The 23,481-nt window shown below is 40.4% G+C and overlaps 1 protein-coding gene across 1 annotated transcript in view; it reads right to left on the bottom strand.

The window, feature by feature from the left end:
* Positions 1 to 359: 359 nt before the first annotated feature.
* Positions 360 to 23,481, bottom strand: part of LOC124788635 — a 291,652-nt gene continuing 268,530 nt past the window's right edge. Inside the window, exon 12 of the mRNA XM_047255906.1 lies at positions 360 to 721. Coding sequence (XP_047111862.1) covers positions 455 to 721 — 267 coding nt within the window. The 3' untranslated portion in view covers positions 360 to 454. The remainder of the gene's footprint in view (positions 722 to 23,481) is intronic.

Raw genomic sequence — 23,481 nt, 5'->3', positions numbered from 1 at the left:
ACAACAACTCATCTAGAATCATAAGTTTTATAGCAACAAAATATTCCAAAATAGTATATTGGAGTCTGAAACTTACAGTGTCATAAACAATAATGAACACTTTTATGAAAATAATGCATTCCAAATTAAGACATTATAACACTAAAAATAATTAAATTATTCCTTGGCATTTAACATTTTAATCTTCATTTCAAGGAATTTTTTCTCCCATAATAGAGTGTTACTTATGTTCTACGTAAACACTTTTAGTTTCTGTAGCAGCAGAAGAAGGCTTCTTATAAAGTCTTTGCTTCAGTATCACCGAGTTATTAATGACTGAACACAAAGGAATATGTTCAGATGTATTTTGACAACTGGCATTTGCCACTTGCTCAGAGAAGCCGCAAAGAGATGCCTAGGTGTACTTTGACTAGTGCCCTGAATATTTTGGAGTTTAATTGCACACATGTATACATTACAGAGCAGCTGAATCCCTCTCTCTGTCAATAAGTCTAGAAAGCATCTGCCGGATTTCAGCCAACTCTGCAGAATGTGCCTCCACAAGACGTTCCAGGCGTCTATTCTCTTCACGAACAGCATCCAGCATGCGCTCACTTTCACAACAGCAGTGCAAAGCGGAAATGCTTGGTTCAGTACCAGAATTTGTTGCTTCAACATTGCATCCAGTTAGTGTTTCAAGCTGATGGCACAAGCGTGTTTGTTCTCTTAATAGTGCCGTCACCTGCAACAAAAAATAAATAAATAAATACTCTCTTTTTTCCCTTTATTCTTTATTGTAGCACTTCTGTTTAAAAGCATTTTACAGTCCTATACTTCCCTAAGAGGTATGTTGTTCAGTTTACAAATTTTTAAGTCTCTCTCTAAGATATGGGCATCATATAGAGTGAAGACAAGGAAATGAATTTCTGTAATGAATTACCAATAATGAGTTTTTAACATCAATTATGTTAACACTAAATTATTAAAAATTCTAGTATCTAGTTATTACTAAAGGGTAGCATTGAAGAGCAGGCAAACTGGACTGTGGCAAAAATGTTAGTTAAGTGAGTAGAGGATCTAAAAATAATAAAACTATTAAATACAAAATTAATATGATAAAAGTAAATTGTAATCACTACATGGGACTGCTGGCTGGGATATTACATACAAAGTAAGGTGCCTACATCGTGAAGGCTTACTTTATTTGTACCATTTGGGCACCTTTTCTTTGAGAAACAGGAGTGTTGTGTGTTAATGGTGACTATTGTAGGTGAGTGTGTGAGGAGTATAAGTTATATCCATTTAAAATAAAGATGAAAGATAAGTGAGAGAGTAACACGCTGTGCTAACATGCAGTCTGTTCCTCTTGGATAACTCTCAATCAGGTACTGAGCTTAGCAACTTCATCTGACAGACAGACCATCATCAATATTGTCATATGACCTAACTTATTTAATCCAGGATATTTGTCTTTAATTCTTATTATCCAAGCAAAAATGTCTTTCATCAACAACATTTGATACAGATCTCCCATCTGCAAGTCAAGTATCATTGTACAAGCATATGTTAGTGGCCTCAGTTTTGAAGGTGGTTTATAATGAAAGTAAAGTGTAGAATTGGCATATTTGATGGCATTACGATAAAGAGACCTAGGCCTATGAGAAAAGTCAGAGAAAAAATGGAAATAAGCTGGTAATCACAAAAAGAACGAAAGACTACTGTAAAAGCTTGGTCGGCATAAATCACTTAGGATCAACATGCTATGTCTAATAAAAGTATGTTAGACACTAGTGTTCTGTCACAGAAGTTATACTGTCATTTTCCTGCATCAAGTTGCATTTTATTTGGAAGAAAGACTTTCATTTCATTGGTGATTGCCTAATTTATTCCTTTGGGGATTATCAAGCAGTGTCATTGTCTTTGTTTCCCCTTCATCCAGGGTCAGGCTGGGTTGGGACACTTATGATACTCGTTCACTCTCCCCCATCTTTCCAAGATTTAATTTCAGTAATTATTGTTCCAGTTGTGAAGATAACACAGTATGATATAATATTTTTCTTTTCACTGTGCTTTCTTCTTTCCTTGTTATGTTAGAAGATTTTTTTATAGTATGGGTTTTGCAACATTTTTCCGTTGTGCAACTTTGTTTCTGTATACACTCTGAAGTTCCTATGCACAAATTTGCTATTTTTGTTTTTTTTTTTTTTTTTTTTTTTTCTTCTGATGTGTGTCTGCATGTTTATTAATATATTATTTAAAATTATTTCCCATGAATATGATAATGTGAAGTTTTACTTTTATATGTAATTGTAAATCATTATCTAATGCAAAGCGAGATGGGCTGAGCTGTAGAAACATATTGGTACGGTATGTGTATGGGGAAGAAACTACAAATAGTCTGTAGATTAAGAAAGGGTGGCGACTGTGTATTATCCCCAATGTTGAAAGAACTATTTTATCAGTGATATACATTTTCATTTCAGTGTGTACTTTCAACAAACAAACTAATAACCAAGTGTGTCACATTGCTTTTCAGGGTGATCTGATATTCAGAACCATTAGTCATAAAATTAACATCATAAAACTAAACATTGAGTTAATAATTAAATAATTGAAGACCAAGAACTCTCATGGATATGAAGGGGCATCTAGCAGAATACTGAAGTATTGTTCTATGTATGTTAGCCCAGTACTTAGCCATATCTGTAACTTTTCCTTTAGGAGTGGTCAATTTCCCGACTGATTGAAGTACTCGGTAGTGAAGCCACTTTATAAGAAGGGAGACAGGGATAATGTTGACAATTACAGACCTATTTCTATGCCCTCAGTGTTTGCTAAAGTTATCGAGAAGGTTGTATATACAAGGTTACTGGAGCATTTAAATTCACATAATTTGCTATCAAATGTACAGTATGGTTTTAGAAATGGTTTAACTACTGAAAATGCTATATTCTCTTTTCTCTGTGAGGTTTTAGATGGATTAAATATAAGGTTGCGAATGCTCAGTGTTTTCTTTGATTTAACGAAGGCTTTTGACTGTGTTGACCACAAGATATTACTGCAGAAGTTGGACCATTATGGAGTAAGGGGAGTAGCTTACAATTGGTTAGCCTATTACTTTAAGAAAAAAAAAAGCAGAATGTAATTATCCGCAATATTGAGAGTGGTAGTGATGTTCAGTCCCAATGGGGCACTGTTAAGTGGGGTGTTCCCCAAGGGTCGGTGCGGGGGCCACTGCTGTTTCTTATTTATATAAATGATATGCCTTCTAGTATTACAGGTGATTCAAAAATATTTCTGTTTGCTGATGACATCAGCTTGATAGTGAAGGATCTTGGGTGTAATATTGAAACATTATCAAATAATGTAGTTCATGAAATAAGTTCGTGGTTTGTGGAAAATAATTTGATGCTAAATCATAGTAAGACTCAGTTTTTACAGTTTCTAACTCACAATTCAACAAGAACTGATATTTTGCTCAGACAGAACGGGCATATTATAAACGAGACAGAACAGTTCAAGTTCCTAGGGGTTCGGATAGATAGTAAGCTGTTGTGGAAAGCCCATGTTCAGGATCTTGTTCAGAAACTAAATGCTGCTTTATTTACCATTAGAACAGTATCTGAAATAAGTGACAGTTCAACACGAAAAGTAGTCTACTTCGCATATTTTCATATGCTTATGTCATATGGTATTATTTTTTGGGGTAATTCTTCTGATTCAAAAAGGGTATTTTTGGCTCAAAACGGGCTATTCGAGCTATATGTGGTGTAAGTTCGAGAACCTCTTGTCGACCCCTATTCAATAGTCTGGGAATTCTGACATTGCCCTCACAGTATATATTTTCTTTAATGTCGTTTGTTGTTAGCAATATTAGCTTATTCCCAAGAGTTAGCAGCTTTCACTCAGTTAATACTAGGCAGAAATCAAATCTGCATGTGGAATGCACTTCCTTGACTCTTGTGCAGAAAGGATTGCAGTATTCTGCTGCACCCATTTTCAATAAGCTACCCCCCCATGAACCATGGACCTCCCCCCCCCCCCCCCCCCCCCCCCCATGAACCATGGACCTTGCCGTTGGTGGGGAGGCTTGTGTGCCTCAGCGATACAGATGGCTGTACCGTAGGTGCAACCACAACGGAGGGGTATCTGTTGAGAGGCCAGACAAACATGTGGTTCCTGAAGAGGGGCAGCAGCCTTTTCAGTAGTTGCAGGGGCAACAGTCTGGATGATTGACTGATCTGGCCTTGTAACAATAACCAAAATGGCCTTGCTGTGCTGGTACTGCGAACAGCTGAAAGCAAGGGGAAACTACAGCCGTAATTTTTCCCGAGGGCATGCAGCTTTACTGTATGGTTAAATGATGATGGCGTCCTCTTGGGTAAAATATTCCGGAGATAAAATAGCCCCCATTCGGATCTCCGGGCGGGGACTACTCAGGAGGTCGTCATTATCAGGAGAAAGAAAACTAGCGTTCTACGGATCGGAGCGTGGAATGGTAGATCCCTTAATCGAGCAGGTAGGTTAGAAAATTTAAAAAGGGAAATGGATAGGCTAAAGTTAGCTATAGTGGGAATTAGAGGAGTTCAGTGACGGGAGGAACAGGACTTTTGGTCAGGTGAATACAGGGTTATAAATACAAAATCAAATAGAGGTAATGCAGGAGTAGGTTTAATAATGAATAAAAAAATAGGTGTGCGGGTAAGCTACTACAAACAGCATAGTGAACGCATTATTGCGGCCAAGATAGACACGAAGCCCACGCCTACTACAGTAGTATAAGTTTATATGCCAACTAGTTCTGCAGATGAAGAAATTGATGAAATGAATGTGAGATAAAAGAAATTATTCAGATAGTGAAGGGAGACGAAAATTTAATAGTCATGGGTGACTGGAATTCGAGTGTAGGAAAAGGGAGAGAAGGAAACATAGTAGGTGAATATGGATTGGGGCTAAGAAATGAAAGAGGAAGCCGCCTGGTAGAATTTTGCTTAGAGCATAACTCAATCATAGTTAACACTTGGTTCAAGAATCGTAAAAGAAGGTTGTATACATGGAAGAATCCCGGAGATACTAAAAGATATCAGATAGATTATATAATGGTAAGACAGAGATTTAGGAACCAGGTTTTAAATTGTAAGACATTTCCAGGGGCAGATGTGGACTCTGACCACAATCTATTGGTTATGAACTGCAGATTAAAACTGAAGAAACTGCAAAAAGGTGGGAATTTAAGGAGATGGGACCTGGATAAACTGACTAAACCAGAGATTGTACAGAGTTTCAGGGACAGCATAAGGGAACAATTGACAGCAGTGGGGGAAAGAAGTACAGTAGAAGAAGAATGGATAGCTCTGAGGGATGAAGTAGGGAAGGCAGCAGAGGATCAAGTAGGTAAAAAGACGAGGGCTAGTAGAAATCCTTGGGTAACAGAAGAAATATTGAATTTAATTGATGAAAGGAGAAAATATAAAAATGCAGTAAATGAAGCAGGCAAAAAGGAATACAAACGTCTCAAAAATGAGATCAACAGGAAGTGCAAAATGGCTAAGCAGGGATGGCTAGAGGACAAATGTAAGGATGTAGAGGCTTATCTCACTAGGGGTAAGATAGATACTGCTTACAGGAAAATTAAAGAGACCTTTGGAGAAAAGAGAACCACTTGTATGAATATCAAGAGCTCAGATGGAAACCCAGTTCTAACCAAAGAAGGGAAAGCAGAAAGATGGAAGAAGTATATACAGGGTATATACAAGGGCGATGTACTTGAGAACAATATTATAGAAATCGAAGAGAATGTAGATGAAGATGAAATGGGAGATACGATACTGTGTGAAGAGTTTGACAGAGCACTGAAAGACCTGAGCCGAAACAAGGCCCCAGGAGTAGAAAACATTCCATTAGAACTGCCGATGGCCTTGGGAGAGCCAGTCCTGACAAAACTCTACAATCTGGTGAGGAAGATGTATGAGACAGGCGAAATACCCTCAGACTTCAAGAAGAATATAATAATTACAATCCCAAAGAAAGCAGGTGTTGACAGATGTGAAAATTACTGAACTATCAGTTTAATAAGTCACAGCTGCAAAATACTAACACAAATTCTTACAGACGAATGGAAAAACTGGTAGAAGCCGACATCGGGGAAGATCAGTTTGGATTCCGTAGAAATATTGGAACACGTGAGGCAATACTGACCTTACGACTTATCTTAGAAGAAAGACTAAGGAAAGGCAAACCTACGTTTCTAGCGTTTGTAGACTTAGAGAAAGCATTTGACAATGTTGACTGGAATACTCTCTTTCGAATTCTAAAGGTGGCAGGGGTAAAATACAGGGAGCGAAAGGCTATTTACAATTTGTAGAGAAACCAGATGGCAATTATAAGAGTCAAGGGGCATGAAAGGGAAGCAATGGTTGGTTCAAATGGCTCTGAGCACTATGGGACTTAGAACTACTTAAACCTAACTAACCTAAGGACATCACACACATCCACGCCCGAGGCAGGATTCGAACCTGCGACCGTAGCAGTCGCACGGTTCCGGACTGAGCGCCTTAACCGCGAGACCACCGCAGCCGGCAAGCAATGGTTGGGAAGGGAGTGAGACAGGGTTGTGGCCTCTCCCCGATGTTATTCAATCTGTATATTGAGCAAGCAGTAAAGGAAACAAAAGAAAAATTTGGAGTTGGTATTAAAATCCATGGAGAAGAAATAAAAACTTTGAGGTTCACCGATGACATTGTAATTCTGTTAGAGACAGCAAAGGACTTGGAAGAGCAATTGAATGGAATGGACAGTGTCTTGAAAGGAGGATATAAGATGAACATCAACAAAAGCAAAACGAGGATAATGGAATGTAGTCTAATTAAGTCGGGTGATGCTGAGGGAATTAGATTAGGAAATGAGACACTTAAAGTAGTTTTGCTATTTGGGGAGCAAAATAACTGATGATGGTCGAAGTAGAGAGGATATAAAATGTAGACTGGCAATGGCAAGGAAAGTGTTTCTGAAGAAGGGAAATTTGTTAACATCGAGTATAGATTTAAGTGTCAGGAAGTCGTTTCTGAAAGTATTTGTATGGAGTGTAGCCATGTATGGAAGTGAAACATGGACGATAAATAGTTTGGACAGGAAGAGAATAGAAGCTTTCGAGATGTGGTGCTACAGAAGAATGCTGAGATTAGATGGGTAGATCACATAACTAATGAGGTGGTATTGAATAGAATTGGGGAGAAGAGGAGTTTGTGGCACAACTTGACGAGAAGAAGGGACCGGTTGGTAGGACATGTTCTGAGGCATCAAGGGATCACAAATTTAGCATTGGAGGGCAGCGTGGAGGGTAAAAATCATAGAGGGAGACCAAGAGATGAATACACTAAGCAGATTCAGAAGGAAGTAGGTTGCAGTAGGTACTGGGAGATGAAGAAACTTGCACAGGATAGGGTAACATGGAGAGCTGCATCAAACCAGTCTCAGGACTGAAGACCACAACAAAAACAACAACCACCACAAGAACTCAAAAATCTTAGCAGTAGCCCAAATGCTTTTAAGTCTAAACTGAAGAGTTTCCTCATGGCTCACTCCTTCTATTCTGTCGAGGAGCTCCTGGAAGAGCTGAAAAATTAAGCAAATTCCAGAGCTACATTGTTGATTTTCTTTATTTAACCTTACGAATTGTTGCCTGAATATGTTTCTTGCATTTCATTTTATCTGTTTCTACTATCATGTTATAATTTAATGTATTGACTCGTTCCATGACCATGGAGACTTCTCCTTAATTTGGTCCCATGGAACAATAAATAAATAAACAGTGTGCAGATCGCCAAGCCACATGAGTGCTATGTGTGTATGATATGTAGTGTGAGCTGTACGGACTGTGTAGTTGTACCACAAACTGTCAGACTGAACTAGAAATACATTAAGGCACCTTTTTCACTGTGAATTGATATTCAGAACATTGATCTTGAGTGTGCAATGATCCGACTGCCCACGATTACTTTGACCATATGATAACTATTGTGAACAATATAGGCTGTTTGGAGCATACCACAGATTCTTAAATCAAATTACAATGTACTTTGTTAATGCATGTGTTACATCCTACAGCTACAGTGTTGGCGCTTTCTTCTCGGCAGAAAAACGGAAGCCATTGGCGACACTCCAGGAGTAAAGACGGTCAAGAGAACGCTGAAGACAGCGCTCCAGGAAACATGTACGCTGCGCGCTGCAATAGATGGTAAAATCGTCCACGAAAAGGGAGCCAGATACATCAGCTGGGAGGCAATCCATTATTGGATTGATCGCTATGGCGAAGAGAGCGACGCTCAAAACTGAGCCCTGTGGCACCCCATTCTCCTGGCGAAATGTGTCTGACAGAACAGAACCCACACGTACCCTGAACTATCGATCCATTAAAAAGGAACGAATAAAAAGAGGGAGGTGACCGCGAAGGCCCCATGTATGCATGGTGCGGAGAATGCCCGCCCTCCAACAGGTGTCGTAAGCCTTCTCCAAATCAAAGAACACAGCCGCGGTCGGGCGCTTCCGCAAGAAGTTATTCATAATGAAGGTCGACAAGGTAACCAGATGGTCAACAGCTGAGCGGCGCCTACAAAATCCACATTGTACATTGGTAAGTAGGTGTCGAGATTCGAGCAGCCAAACCAAACGAGAGTTAACCATTCGCTCCATCACCTTACAGACACAGCTGGTAAGCGAGATGGGTCGATAACTGGAAGGCAAGTGCTTGTCCTTCCCCGGCTTAGGAATCGGTACAACAATAGACTCGCGCCAGCATGCGGGAACATGTCCCTCAATCCAGATGCGATTATAAGTACGAAGAAGGAAACCTTTACCTGCAGGAGAAAGGTTCTTCAGCATCTGAATATGAATAGAATCAGGCCCTGGAGCGGAGGACCGTGACCGGGCAAGTGCGTTTTCGAGTTCCCGCATGGTGAATGGGGCATTATAACTTTCACGATTCGAGGAGCGGAAGTTAGGTGGCCTAGCCTCCTCTGCCTGTTTTCGGGGGAGGAAGGCAGGGTGGTAATGAGCGGAGCTCGAAACCTCTGAGAAAAAGCGGCCGAAGGCATTGGAGACATCCTCAGGGGCCACAAGGACGTCATTCGCGACCGTCAAGCCAGAAACTGGTGAGTGGATCTTAGTGCCAGATAGCCGGTGCAGGCTACCCCAGACAACAGAAGGAGTAAAACTGTTGAAGGTGCTTGTGAAAGCAGCCCAGCTGGCTTTCTTGCTTTCTTTAATAATATGACGACACTGTGCACGTAATCGTTTATAATTGATACAATTCGCCACTGTAGGGTGGCGTTTAAAGGTGCGTAAAGCACGTCGACGAGCACATAAAGCGCCTCTACATGCCGCGGTCCAGGTTCACCAGGGGACCGGTACGCGACGTGGAGAAGAAGTAGGGTGAGGGATGGAATATTCAGCAGCAGTGAGAATGAGGTGTGCGACCTGACTATTGCAGCTTGTGGAAGTTTGTTTGATCCTGAAAGGTCGCCCTGGAAGAGAAGAGCCCCCAGTCTGCTTTGGAGATGTTCCAACTAGATGAGCACGGAGAGGGGGTATGCTGCAGGAGATGGATAACACACGGGAAGTGGTCGCTCGAATATGTATCAGAAAGTGCAAACCACTCAAACCGGCGTGCAATTTGGGTAGTACATATAGAGAGGTCTAAATGGGAATAGGTGTGAGATGTGTCCGAAAGAAAAGTAGGGGCGCCAGTATTGAGGCAGACAAGATTGAGCTGGTTGAAAAGGTCTGCTAACAGGGAGCCCCTCGGGCAGGATGCTGGAGAGCCCCAAAGGGGATGGTGGGCATTGAAGTCTCCAGTTAACAAAAATGGTGCAGGTAGCTGAGCAATAATTTGCATCATGTCTGCCCTGGTAACGGCAGACGACGATGGAGCGTAAACAGTACAAATGGAAAATGTAAAAGTGGGGAGAGTAATTCAGATGGCAACTGCCTGCAGGCCGGTGTGCAATGTGATGGGATCGTAGTAAATATCATCCTGGACCAGCAACATAACCCCTCCATGAGCCGCAATACCTACCACAGGGGGTAGGTCAAAACGCACAGAGGTGTAGTGTGCCAAGGCAATTTGATCGCATGGGCGTAACTTCGTTTCCTGGAGGGCTACGACGAGCGGACGGTGCAAGCGGAGCAGCAACTGCAAGTCCTCTCGGTTGGAGCGAATGCTGCGAATATTCCAATGAATAAGTGCCATCGTAAGAAGAAAAGGAAGATGAAAGAAGGGGTCACCTCGAAGCCCGCTGAGGGCCCAACTTCGAGCGAGCACTGCCGCCTCTATCAGTAGGCGGACAGTCATCGTCCATTGGTTCTATAGGTTCATCGGCCATCTTGGTAAGATGGCCGGGAGGGGGAGCTTCCTTCGCTGGTGAACGGCCAGATGTTCGGCTACCAGCGGTGCGGCCAGGCGAAATGGATGACAGCCTGGGGTGGCAACCGCTGGGTGGTACAGGAGAAGAAATGCGCCGTGGCGGAGAAGGAGAACTGTGCTTCCTATGAGCCTTCTTGGAAGTTCGTTTGGTGGAAGTACTGGTCGATGGCTGGGAGTTCGAGGTACGTAGGAAGTCTGCACGGGACGGTTCCTTCTTGAAGGCCCGTGCATCTGACTTCTGGGTCTTCGTCTTAGCAGAAGCTGATGAAGGGGCTTGTGTCTGTGGGGTGACGGGAGGAAGAGGAGACGTCGACCGAGCGATCTTAGCACTGGCTGAACGGACGACCGTGGTGCTGAAGGTCAGATCGCATGTCTGGGTTGCCACCTCCCTGGTAGTCCGAGGAGAGGCGAGGACAGTACTGTATTTCCCTGCTGTGAGCAGCGTGGGCTTCCTACTAGCAAATAGCTTGCGAGCAGCCGAGGTAGACACTTTCTCTTTGACCCGAATTTCTTGGATACAGCGTTCTTCCTTATAGATGGGACAGTCACGGGAGGACGCTGCATGGTCACCCTGACAGTTCACACAACGAGGAGACGGAGGTGGACAGTCACCCTCATGGGCATCCCTGCCACAAGTGACACATTTAGCCGCATTGGAACAAGACTGGCAAGTGTGATTAAAACGCTGACACTGTTAGCAGCACGTAGGTGTCGGGACATAGGGGCGAACAGAAATAACCTCGTAGCCCACTTTGATGCGCGATGGCAGCTGAACACTATCAAAGGTCAAGAAAAGTGTCCGGGTCGGTACAAGGTCATTGTTGACCTTTTTCATGACCCTATGGACAGCCGTCACGCCCTGCTCAGCAAGGAAAGACTGAATCTCCTTGTCAGTCAATCCGTCGATAAACCACACCACGAGACGAATTCAAAGTTCGGTGAGCCTCCACCCGGACAGGGAACGTGTACAGGAGTGTGGCGCGAAGCAGTTTTTGTGCCTGAAAGGCGCTCTCAGTTTCTAGTAACAGGGTACCATTACGCAACCTGGTACAAGACTTAACAGTTCTGGCTATGGCATCTACGCCCTTCTGGATAACGAAAGGGTTGACAGAGGAAAAATCCTTTCCGTCCTCAGATCGAGAAACGACGAGGAACTGTGGGGCAGGCGGTAGTACTTTTGTCACTGGTGGCTGGTCAAGTTTCCGTTTGTGGGCAGAAGTCGAGAGAGATGAAGAAGAGAAATCCATTGTGGAGGAATCCCCCATGATTGCCAGCATCTCCGATGGCGCGCTCCTTCCTTGTGGGGACCCTCTCAGAGGGCACTCCCGCCTTAGGTGAATGTTGACACCTCAGGTCACACCTCCCAAGAAACAGACGGAGGGACCAATCGGCATGGTCAGAAGGTATCAGCTCAGGCAATCACCCCTCCCTGGGCCTGGCCTTTACCAGGGGGTACGTGCATGCCTTACTTGTCTACCCAGGGTGGGGAATTACGCGTTACCCCGTCACCGGCTACGCGTGCGAACGTGTGGGTCGGCCTTCAGGCGCGCACAGGGAGGAAGGAAGAAGAGGAAAAAGAAGAGAGAGAGGACAGACTGTCTCAAACGCCGAGGTGGAGACCAGAGGAGGCAAGGAGAAGAAGGCAAGGAGAAGAAGGCAAGGGAAAGAGTAAGGAAGACAGTGAGATGGAGAAGAACAAAGAAAGGAACCAACCAAAGGAAGAAGAAACGAGAAGAAGTGAAAAACCAAAATGACCACAAATATAGGTCGTGAAACCGTCCGTCTCCGGACGCAGGCGCTAACTACCCCCTTGAGGGGGAGGGACTCCTTTTAGTCGCCTCTTACGACAGGCAGGAATACCTTGGGTCTATTCTAACCCCCGGACCCGCAGGGGGGGGGGGGGGGGGTGCTTTCTGTGTGATGTGTAGAGGTTGGTAACAGCACGATCAGATGGCCAGTCATGAGTCATGAGACTGTTGTTACTTCTTTTGTTTTGTAAATGAAGTTACCATATGTTTTATTTTATCATGATAACACATATGTTGATAATCAGTGAGAATGCCGTTTATAATTTATTTTACTTCATAAATAAAGTTAGCTGATTTTGTTTGTCTGGTAGGAATTTTGAATTTATATTATGTACAGTTAGTGATATTAAGGTTTCATACTTCTGACATTTTTATGGATGTTATATATTCCATGATTTAATCTGATGCGATTATGATAGTCACTACAAGTAACTTTTTGAATGGAAGATTGTAGTTTATTACAGTTTCCTTTCTTTGCTTTCAAGATAGAAGGTTTCAACATTTCATAAGCTGTTGGTTATTATGGATTTTAAGGTTGGTTAGTTATTTGTGTATTTGTCAGTATGTTCTTTATCTGAGAGCATATTTTATAAGTTTTCATGATTGATGTTAACTCATATTGAGTCCATTTAATCTGCAGGGTGAAGTCATACAGTGGTGTTTTGAACAGGGGCTCCTTGGAACAAAAAGAACATGTAAAAATGTTCTGTGCATATGGTCCTTGTTGCTAGAAAGGACTGTTCGGATGGACTTTCAGATGTGTTGCACAGAAAAGAGGGATCCACATCTCTCATTTTAGTATACAAAAATGTACATAGTTGGTTTGCTGTTAGTAGTCACACTATTTTAAGATGACATTTCTGTGGATCAGTAAATGTTCTAATACTTTTAACTCATTGGAATTACATGTGGCAAGACACTCTGTTATAGATTGGAGGATCTTCTGCAGAGAAGTTCATGTTTGCAGAGGAGATGATCTTGGTGGTGTAGGAAAAGTAGTTGAGATGTATCAAAAGTTTGGAGGCACAAATTTCATATGGGAAAGCTTGTAATTGGCAGGTGGGTCTTTCGTGGAGTAAAAAGATGTAGCAATAAGTGCTTTTTAAAAGTGTTATCTATAAGAACAAAGCATATTCTTCTGAGAGTTCTGAGAAAGTATGTATTCCCTGGAAATGCTGTTATTTCTGATTGCTTCACTTCAGATTAGTGCCTGAACAGTGAAGAATTTGTTCATCTTTCTGTTAATCATAGTCTACATTTCAAAGACCCCAATCAGGCATCCATACCAACAACACTGGTCTGCCATAAAAAGGCAATTTCAGAGCCCTATTAAATGCATGTGCACTTTGAATTCATACTTATTTGAATACATGTGAAGAAGGCAGTGAAGCCATGAGAAAGACTTTTTTCGTAGTTTTCTTCAGACCGTCAAAAGAATTTTCTCTTTATTCCATTTCCCTTTTGCCTCATTTTTTAAATTTATTTACAAAATTATTATGTTTTTATATTTTCTAGGAAGCTGGTATCCACAAACCTAATAGCACAGCTGCAATTCACTCTTTTGCTTGTCAAATATACTTTGCTGTTTTTTATGACTGTCATAATTTATGAGTAGTGGTTAGGCAGAAAGCAAATAGCACAGCTTCAATTGCTGCAACATAAGTGAGCAGCAGTTATATATTAATGTCAAAGTGCTCAACAGGAGAGGGTGTACTGACTTTTTAGTATCGCAGGCTGCAAAACCCTTACTGTGACTGAGTAACAGCCAGAAGTTCAAAAATATCATGTTGTGAGACAAGTTGTTATTCTTAACTGGGATTCCGCTGCCCCCAGACTGGGCTCCAAAGAACTAAGTTCTAAAAGAGCCCAATTCCTCCATTTTGAGAGCAAATGAAAGTCAAGTTAAAAAATGAAAAAAATGCAAGAACAAATGGTAGTAGCGGGCCATCATCAGGTCAACGGTGAGCCACACATGTCCCTGCTCGCAGTGTCACGTATTACTATTTCGCAGAAACAGGCCACAATGCATATTTTTTTATGAAACAAAACAAACGATGATGGCAGTCTCCATTTCCCATGATTCATCACGTTGTTACCAACATCTGTAAGTCACACAAAATCTGGCGACACTGTAACTAAACTTTTACCCATTTTGCACACCTATTATCCTTCATCACAGTCCTCATTACTGTGAATAAGTACTATTCATTGCAATAATGCTAATGTCTACAGTCTTCATTTTTCATTCACTTTTATTGCACATATGTGAATAGTCTGTGGGCCTTCGCATGTTGTCTTGTTCTTGTACCAAGTGAGTTATTACCCTATGTTAGGAAAATATGTGCATTGTGCATGGTCTGCCATTAAGCTAAAAGGCAGCAACGAATCCCAAATAAACAATGTATTCTCATTGGTGAAGTACCTTGGCGGAGGGACATTTTTTGATTTGGTAAATGTGTGATTATTTGTGTTTATACAAATGCCAAGAGTCATAGTTTTATGGTTTTCTGAGTCTTGCTTGTGTGTTTGGTACAGATTAGTAGCTGTTTCAACCTGTGTGACCATAATATTAAATTAATCCTGAGGAAAGTTAAATATGATTGGGTTCTGTTTACTCCAAACTTGGTCTCAGTTCTATCATTCAGCTTTTGTACTCCAACTTCCTTCCTATCAACTTCATTTCTCACACTGCCTCTCCTCGTTTTCCCTAATAAAACTACATAGTAATTACATTCCACTTGCATGAATTCTACTCTCCTTTCTTCTTATTTTTGTCCAGGTCTCTGATGCATATGTCAATATTAGTGCAAAGTATGTCTTGTACAGCACACCCTTACGCTTCATTTGCACCTCTTTTTCTCAAAGCCCCTCACGCACTGGTAAAATGCATTGCTCTGTTGTATGCTTTGCTAATTTCTACCACCATCCTTGCAGTCTGCAGTATCCCGCTTCCTAAATATTTAAAGTTGTCCACAATTTCTATTTCCTGTCTTAATATTAATTTGTCCTTTCCCCTTCTCTGTCTCCTCTGGTTACCACCAGTCTTACTTTTCTCCCCACTGCATTTTATGACATGTTTCTAGATTTTTTTTTTCATTTGGTATGCCTAGCTGTTCTTGTACATCCTTACAGTTGGGTTCCTGACAAAACAATATCATCATCAAATTGCAATAACTTCTTCACCATTATAAACAATTACACTTCCTTTTCTCAGCTTTGTAACTTTCATAAATCAATCACGTCTTTCAATTTGGGTCTGCACATACCTGATTTTGAGTTACACTACTTGGAGGATTTCAGCTGTTTGTTTCCCAGCTTCCTTTCTCTCCAAGGTTTCGTGCGGCTTTTCTCTGTGGACACTATTATATGCCTTCACTATCCTCTCTAGTATTTTTGCTATGTGTGATAGGAATGAGATCCCTTGACAGTTATTGCATACTTTTCTGTCTCCCTTCTTGAACAAGGGAATTATTATTCCCTTTCCCCATTCTTCAAGCAAAAATTTCTGAATCCATATGCATATTATCCCAGTAGGTGAAGCTGCCTTATGATTTTTAACAGTCAGTAGTTTGTCCAAGTACATGCTGTCTTTTCTTCATCTCCTCCTGTTGCATCATTATCTGTCCACTTTTCCCATTTCATCAACTCTGTGTAATTGCCTCCCTTCCCCTTGCTCCTTTTAAGTCCATACAGCATTGTTTTACTCCCAGTAACATCCTTTTCCAATTCTCCTGTGAATTCCTCCCAACTTTTCCTCTTTTATTCTGCTGCCATTTTCTTACATTTCTTTTTGATTTCCTTGAATTTACTCTAACTTTTTTTTGTCTCTGTTCCATTCTTGCCACGCTTTTAACTTTTCTTTTATTGCTTTCTTCACGTGCTCATTCCACCATGGTGTCTCCGTATCCTTTGGCCTCTCAGACATTCTGCCACAGGTGTTTTCTGCAGAGCATAGAAATGTCTCTTTGAACTTACTCCATTCCTCTTCCACACTCTCGCACTCAGTACTTGCCATTAGTCTGGATTACTCTTCTGCATGCGACTCTCCCACCTGCTGACACTCTCCATTTCTGTCAGAACTTTGATATGCATCCTGATATGCAGTTACCTAATGATATAGAAACTACTTCTGGTATTTTTCCCCAAAATGAATTTCTTATCGAGTCATTTTGTGTAAGGTTCAGGAAAGTACTTTTCTGTAAAGCCACAGTGTAAATAGCTTTCATTGTACTTGTGGTTCGGTGTTGGTTTATGTTTTCTAATGGCCATCAATTTTTGTGGTAAATCCATTTTTGTCAACACTACACAGATGCTAGTTTTATCAATCAGTTTTCTCACTATAATTTTACTCTATTTTTAATTTTACTTTTATAATTTTACTTATATACACATCTGTTTTGTTTGGATGTACACCTGAAATTTCCTTGTGTGCAACCGTCCGGAAACCCCTGCTCTAGATGGCCCATGAATAGGTTGGCATAGGATGGTGCCATGCAGATGTGTATTGCTGTACCACAAATTTGTTTGTAGGTGATGAAGACATAATTGAGGGTGCCCCCCATGAACCATGGACCCTGCCGTTGGTGGGGAGGCTTGCGTGCCTCAGCGATACAGATAGCCGTACTGTATGCCTCAGCGATACAGATAGCCGCACTGTAGGTGCAACCACAATGGAGAGTTATCTGTTGAGAGGCCCAACAAACGTGTGGTTCCTGAAGAGGGGCAGCAGCCTTTTCAGTAGTTGCAGGGTCAACAGTCTGGATGATTGACTGATCTGGCCAGTAACACTAACCAAAACGGCCTTTCTGTGCTGGTACTGCGAACGGCTGAAAGCAAGGGGAAACTACAGCCGTAATTTTTCCCGAGGGCATGCAGCTTTACTATATGGTTAAATGATGATGGCGTCCTCTTGGGTAAAATATTCCAGAGGTAAAACAGTCCCCCATTCGGATCTCCAGGCAGGGACTACTCAAGAGGACATCGTTATAAGGAGAATAAAAACTGGCATTCTAAGGGTCAGAGCATAGAATGTAAGATCCCTTAATCGGTCAGGTAAGTTAGAAAATTTAAAAAGGGAAATGGATAGGTTAAAAGTAGATATGGTGGGAATTAGTGAAGTTCGGTGGCAGGAGGAACAAAACTTTTGGTCAGGTGAGTACAGGGTAGTAAATACAAAATCAAATAGGGGTAATGTAAGAGTAGGTTTAATTTTAAAAAAAACAGGAGTGCGGGTAAGGTACTACAAACAGCATAGTGAATCCATTATTGTGGCCAAGATAGACATGAAGCCCACGCCTACTAGCTCTGGAGATGACGAAGAAATTGATGAAATGTATGATGAGATAAAAGAAATTATTCAGATAGTGAAGGGAGAAGAAAATTTAATAGTCACGGGTGACTGGAATTTGATAGTAGTAAAATGGAGAGAATAGGTGAAGATAGGTGAGAATAGGTGAAGATGGATTGGGGGATAAGAAATGAAAGAGGAAGCCGCCTGGTAGAATTTTGCACAGAGCATAACTTAATCATAGCTAACACTTGGTTCCAGAATCATGAATGAAGGATGTATACATGGAAGAAGCCTGGAGAAACTAGAAGGTATCAGATAGATTATATAATGGTAAGACAGAGTTTAGGAACCAGGTTTTAAATTATAAGACATTTCCAGGGGCAGATGTAGACTCTGACCACAATCTATTGGTTATGAACTGTAGATTTAAAACTGAAGAAACTGCAAAGAGGTGGGAATTTAAGGAGATTGGACCTGGAGAAACTGAAAGAACCAGAGGTTTAAGAGACTTCAGGGAGAGCATAAGGGAACGACTGACAGGAACAGTGGAGAGAAATACGGTAGAAGAAGAATGCGTAGCTTTGAGAGATAAAATAGTGAAGGCAGCAGAGGATTAAGTAGGTAAAAAGCCAAGGGCTAGTAGAAATCCTTGGGTAATGGAAGAGATACTGAATTTAATTGATGAAATGAGAAAACATAAAAATGCAGTAAATGAAGCAAATGTCTCAAAAATGAGATCGACAGGAAGTGCAAAATGGCTAAGCAGGGATGGCTCGAGGACAGATGTAAGGATGTAGAGGCATATATTACTATGGGTTCAAAAGTCATTCAAATGGCTCTGAGCACTATGGGACTTAACATCTGAGGTCATCAGTCCCCTAGACTTAGAATAACTTAAACCTAACTAACCTAAGGACATCACACACATCCATGCCTGAGGCAGGATTCGAACCTGTGACCGTAGCGGTCACGCGGTTCCAGGCTGAAGGGCCTAGAACCGCACGGCCAATTACTATGGGTACGATAGATACTGCCTGTAGGAAAATTAAAGAAACCTTTGTAGAAAAGATAACCACTTGTATGAATATCAAGAGCTCAGATGGAAAACCAGTTCTAAGCAAAGAAGAGAAAGCAGAAAGGTGGAAGGAGTTTATAGAGGGTCTATACAAGGGTGGTGTACTTGAGGGCAATTTTATGGAAATGAAAGAGGGCATAAGTGAAGATGAAATGGGAGATGTGATACTGCATGAAGAATTTGACAGAGCACTGAAAGACCTAAGTTGAAACAAGGCCCCGGGAGTAGACAACATTCCATTAGAACTACTGATAGCCTTAGGAGAACCAGCTATGACAAAACTTGGCCATCTGGTGAGCAAGATGTATGAGACAGGCGAAATGCCCTCAGACTTCAAGAAGAATATAATAATTCCAATCCTAAAGACAGCAGGTGTTGACATGTATGAAAATTACCGAATTATCAGTTTAATAAGTCACGGCTGCAAAATACTTACACGAATTCTTTACAGATGAATAGAAAAACTTGTAGAAGCTGACCTTGGGGAAGATCAGTTCGGTTTCCATAGAAATGTTGGAACACATGAGGCAATACTGGCCCTATGACTTATCTTAGAAGATAGGTTAAGGTAGAGCAAACCTACACTTCTAGCATATGTTGACTTAGAGAAAGCTTTTGACAAGGTTGACTCAAATACTCTCTTTCAAATTCTGAAGGTGGCAGGGGTAAAATACAGGGAGTGAAAGGCTATCTACAATTTGTAAGGAAACCAGATGGCAGGTATAAGAATTAAGGGGCATGAAAGGGAAGCAACAGTTGGGAACGGAGTGAGACAGGATTGTAGCCTACCCCCGATGTTATTCAATATGTATACTGAGCAAGCAGTAAAGGAAACAAAAGAAATATTTGGAGTAGAAATTAAAATCCATGGAGAAGAAATAAAAACTTTGAGGTTTGGTCCACCTCCAGTTCATAATCCGATGTCCACATGTGTAACAATGAGGCACAGTATCAACAAGGCTACATTTGCTGCAGAGGTTACTGACACTTACACTGATGGTAAAGAGACGCTCATTAGTGCTGCTGATGTTATTGACTACCTTGTACCACGCTGCTCTCGCGGCAGACGAAAGAACATCACTACTGATGTTTTTCCAAGCCACATTCTATGCTATCCCAACATATTTAGTTTCTATATCAGATTAGATTAGATTAGATTTACTTTCATTCCAATTGATCCGTAGTGAGGAAGTCCTCCAGGATGTGGAACATGTCAGAAAAACAATACATGACAAATATTTACAACTAAAACAAATAAGCTAATGTACCATTCCACAGGTCCCAAGTGGAATGATCGTCATTTTTTAATGAACACTAAGAGTCATTTTACAAATACTAATGCACTGAATTTAAAATAAAAAAAGTTTTTTATTTATTTATAAGGTAATAAACATGTAATACAACTACTGTAATACTTATTTACAATGAACACATTACTGCACTGAAATGGTGCAGAAGTTAGATTATACTTACACACACAAACACACACACACACACACACACACACACACACACACACACACACACACATTTTCAATGAACACATTACTGCACTGAAATTGTGCAGAAGTTATGTTGTACTTATATACAAATCAGTTGGTTTTACTAAGAAATTCATCAATGGAGTAGAAGGAGTTTGCCACCAATAAATCCTTTAGGCTTCTCTTAAACTGAATTTCATTGGTTGTTAAGCTTTTTATGGCTGCTGGCAAGTTATTGAAAATGTGCGTTCCTGAATAATGCACACCTTTTTGTACAAGACTAAGTGACTTTAAATCCTTGTGAAGATTATTCTTATTTCTAGTATTGATTCCATGAATTGAGCTGTTGGTTTGAAAAAGTGATATATTTTTAATGACAAATTTCATTAAGGAATAAATATATTGGAAAGCAGTAGTTAGTAACCCTAGTTCCCTAAACAGGCTTCTGCAGGATGTTCTTGAGTTCACACCACATATAACTCTTACTGCACGTTTTTGTGCCCGGAAAAATTTTGCTTGGCTTGATGAATTACCCAAAAAAAATGATCCCATATGACATTATGGAATGAAAGTAAGCATAGTATGCCAGCTTTTTCATTTCTATATCCCCTATGTCTGACAAAATTCGCATTGCAAACAGAGATTTGTTAAGACGCTTCAGCAGTTCTGTGGTGTGCTCCTCCCAGTTGAGTTTATTATCAAGCTGTAATCCCAAGAATTTAACACTGTCCACTTCTTCTATCTTCTTGTCATCGTATGTTAGACATATACTCTTGGGACACCCCTTACAAGTTCTGAACTTCATGTAGTGTGTTTTTTCAAAGTTTAGTGACAAAGAATTGGCTAGGAACCAGTGATTAATGTCCACAAATATTTTATTGGCTGATCTTTCTAAGACTACACTTGATTTGCTATTTTTTGCAATGTTTGTATCATTGGCAAACAAAACAAACTTGGCATCTGGTAATGTTACTGATGAAAGGTCATTGACATACGCAAGGAAAAGTAAGGGCCCCAAAATGGAACCTTGTGGGACCCCACATGTAATTAGTTCCCAGTTGGGTGATGCCTGATAGCTTGATACATGTCTCTTTCCTAATAACACCCTTTGTTTCCTGCCAGAGATATAAGATTTGAACCATTTTGCAGCATTTCCTGTTACACTATAATATTCTAGTTTACTTAAAAGGATATTGTGATTTACACAATAAAATGCCTTTGACAGATCACAAAATATACCAGTTGCCTGCAATTTTTTGTCTAATGAATTAAGCACATTTTCACTGTAAGTGTAGATAGCCTTCTTAATATCAGAACCTTTTAGAAATCCAAACTGTGACTTTGACAGTATGTTATTTGAGATAAGATGGTTATAAAGACGACTGTACATTACTTTTTCGAAAATTTTTGAGAATGCTGGCAACAGTGAAATTGGACGGAAATTTAATGCTATTTCTTTATCTCCCTTCTTAAACAGTGGCTTAACTTCAGCATATTTCAGCCATTCAGGAAATATTCCACTGATAAACGACTGGTTACACAGATAGCTTAATATGTTACTTAGCTCAGAATCACATTATTTAATTAACTTTGTTGATATTTCATCATACCCACTAGATGTTTTTGATTTTAAAGATTTTATGATGGACATCATTTCTGTTGGGGTAGTGAGGGTCAAATTCATATTATGGAAGTTACTTGAAATGTCTGGTCTAAGGTAATCCATAGCAGCATCTACCGAACCTGACAACCCCATCTTTTCAGTAACAGTTATAAAATGTTTGTTAAAAAGTTCTGCAACACTATACACATCTGTCACCAATGTATCATTTACTCTTAATGCTATTTGTTCCTCTTCATGTCTGGTTCTACCAGTCTCCTCCTTCACTATACCCCACATTGCCTTTATTTTGTTATCTGATATGACTATCTTTTCCTTGTAATATATTTGCTTTGACATCCGTATTACAGTCTTTAATATTTTGCAGTATTTCTTATAATGTGCTATAGCATCAACATTGGAAATGTTTCGGATTGACAGATACAGTTTTCTTTTTGTTTTACAAGATACCCCTATTCCTCGAGTAATCCATGGCTTCTTTGTAGACTTTGCTCTAACCTTGGTAAGTTTTGGGGGAAAGCAGTGTTCGAATAAGGCAAGCACTTTATTAGCAAAAATGTTATATTTTTCATTCAGAGACAGCAAAGGACCTGGAAGAGCAGTCGAACAGAATGGACAGTGTCTTTAGAAGTCGGTATAAGATGAACATCAACAAAAGCAGAATGAGGATAATGAAATGTAGTCTAATTAAATCAGGTGAGGCTAAGGGCATTAGATTAGCAAATGAGGCACTGATAGTAATAGACGAGTTCTGCTATTTGGGGAACAAAATAACTGATGACTGTCGAAGTAGAGAAGATATAAAATATAGACTAGCAATGGCAAGAAAAGCATTTCTGAAGAAGAAATTTGCTAACATCGAGTACAGATTTAAGTGTCAGGAAGTCTTTTCTAAAAGTATTTGCATGGAGTGTAGCCATGTATGGAAATGAAACATGGACGATAAATAGTTTGGACAAGAAGAGAATAGAAGCTTTCGAAATGTGGTGCTACAGAAGAATGCTGAAGATTAGATGGTTAGATCACGTAACTAATGAGGACGTACGTACTAAACAGAATTGGGGAGAAGAGGAATTTGTGGTACAACTTGACTAGAAGAAGGGATCGGTTAATAGGACACATTCTGTGGCATCAAGGGAAAAACATCAGTAGTGATGGAGGGAAGTGTGAGTAAAAATTGTAGAGGGAGACCAAGTAATGAATACACTAAGCAGATTCAAAAGGATGTAGGTTGCAGTAGTTACTCAGATATGAAGAAGCTTATACAGGATGGAGTTGCATGGAGAGCTGCATCAAACCAGTCTCTGTACTGAAGACCAGAACAACACATCTCCTACATTTATTTGTTAATCAATATGTTTTCTTTCTTTGACTGTGTACTGTTTTAAGGATAATGTGCATATTGAACAGAACTGTATTTGACATATTGAAAAAAAGTTTTTGGTATTCTTTGAAGATTTTTTTCTCATGATTGGGAAACAGAGCAACATCTGATCTTGACAATCAATTCCACCCATTCCCTTATTGTATTCAAGGATGCATTTAGGCTTCATCTTTTGTAACTAACTGCTTATCTGTGTGTTCAACTATCTCTATATCTTTGTGTTTTGTTGATATTGCACATCATGCTTGTCTTTTCATCTCAGAGCCAACATATTATTACAAATTCTCCATAAACAGACTCCTTTCTTTAACATTTATTTTTGAATGTTTTTTTGGCATATTTTGCCTGTTGCTGACACTGTCCTGATAACATTTGCGTTCTCCTGGAGTAATTTTAAAAAGAATTTGGGGAAGGAGTAGCTGT

The sequence above is a fragment of the Schistocerca piceifrons genome, chromosome 3 (genome assembly GCF_021461385.2).
Source record: "Schistocerca piceifrons isolate TAMUIC-IGC-003096 chromosome 3, iqSchPice1.1, whole genome shotgun sequence".
Taxonomy (NCBI): Eukaryota; Metazoa; Arthropoda; class Insecta; order Orthoptera; family Acrididae; genus Schistocerca; species Schistocerca piceifrons.
The sequence above is the reverse complement of the archived record's forward strand: the minus strand, read 5'-3'. Positions and strand labels throughout refer to the sequence as shown.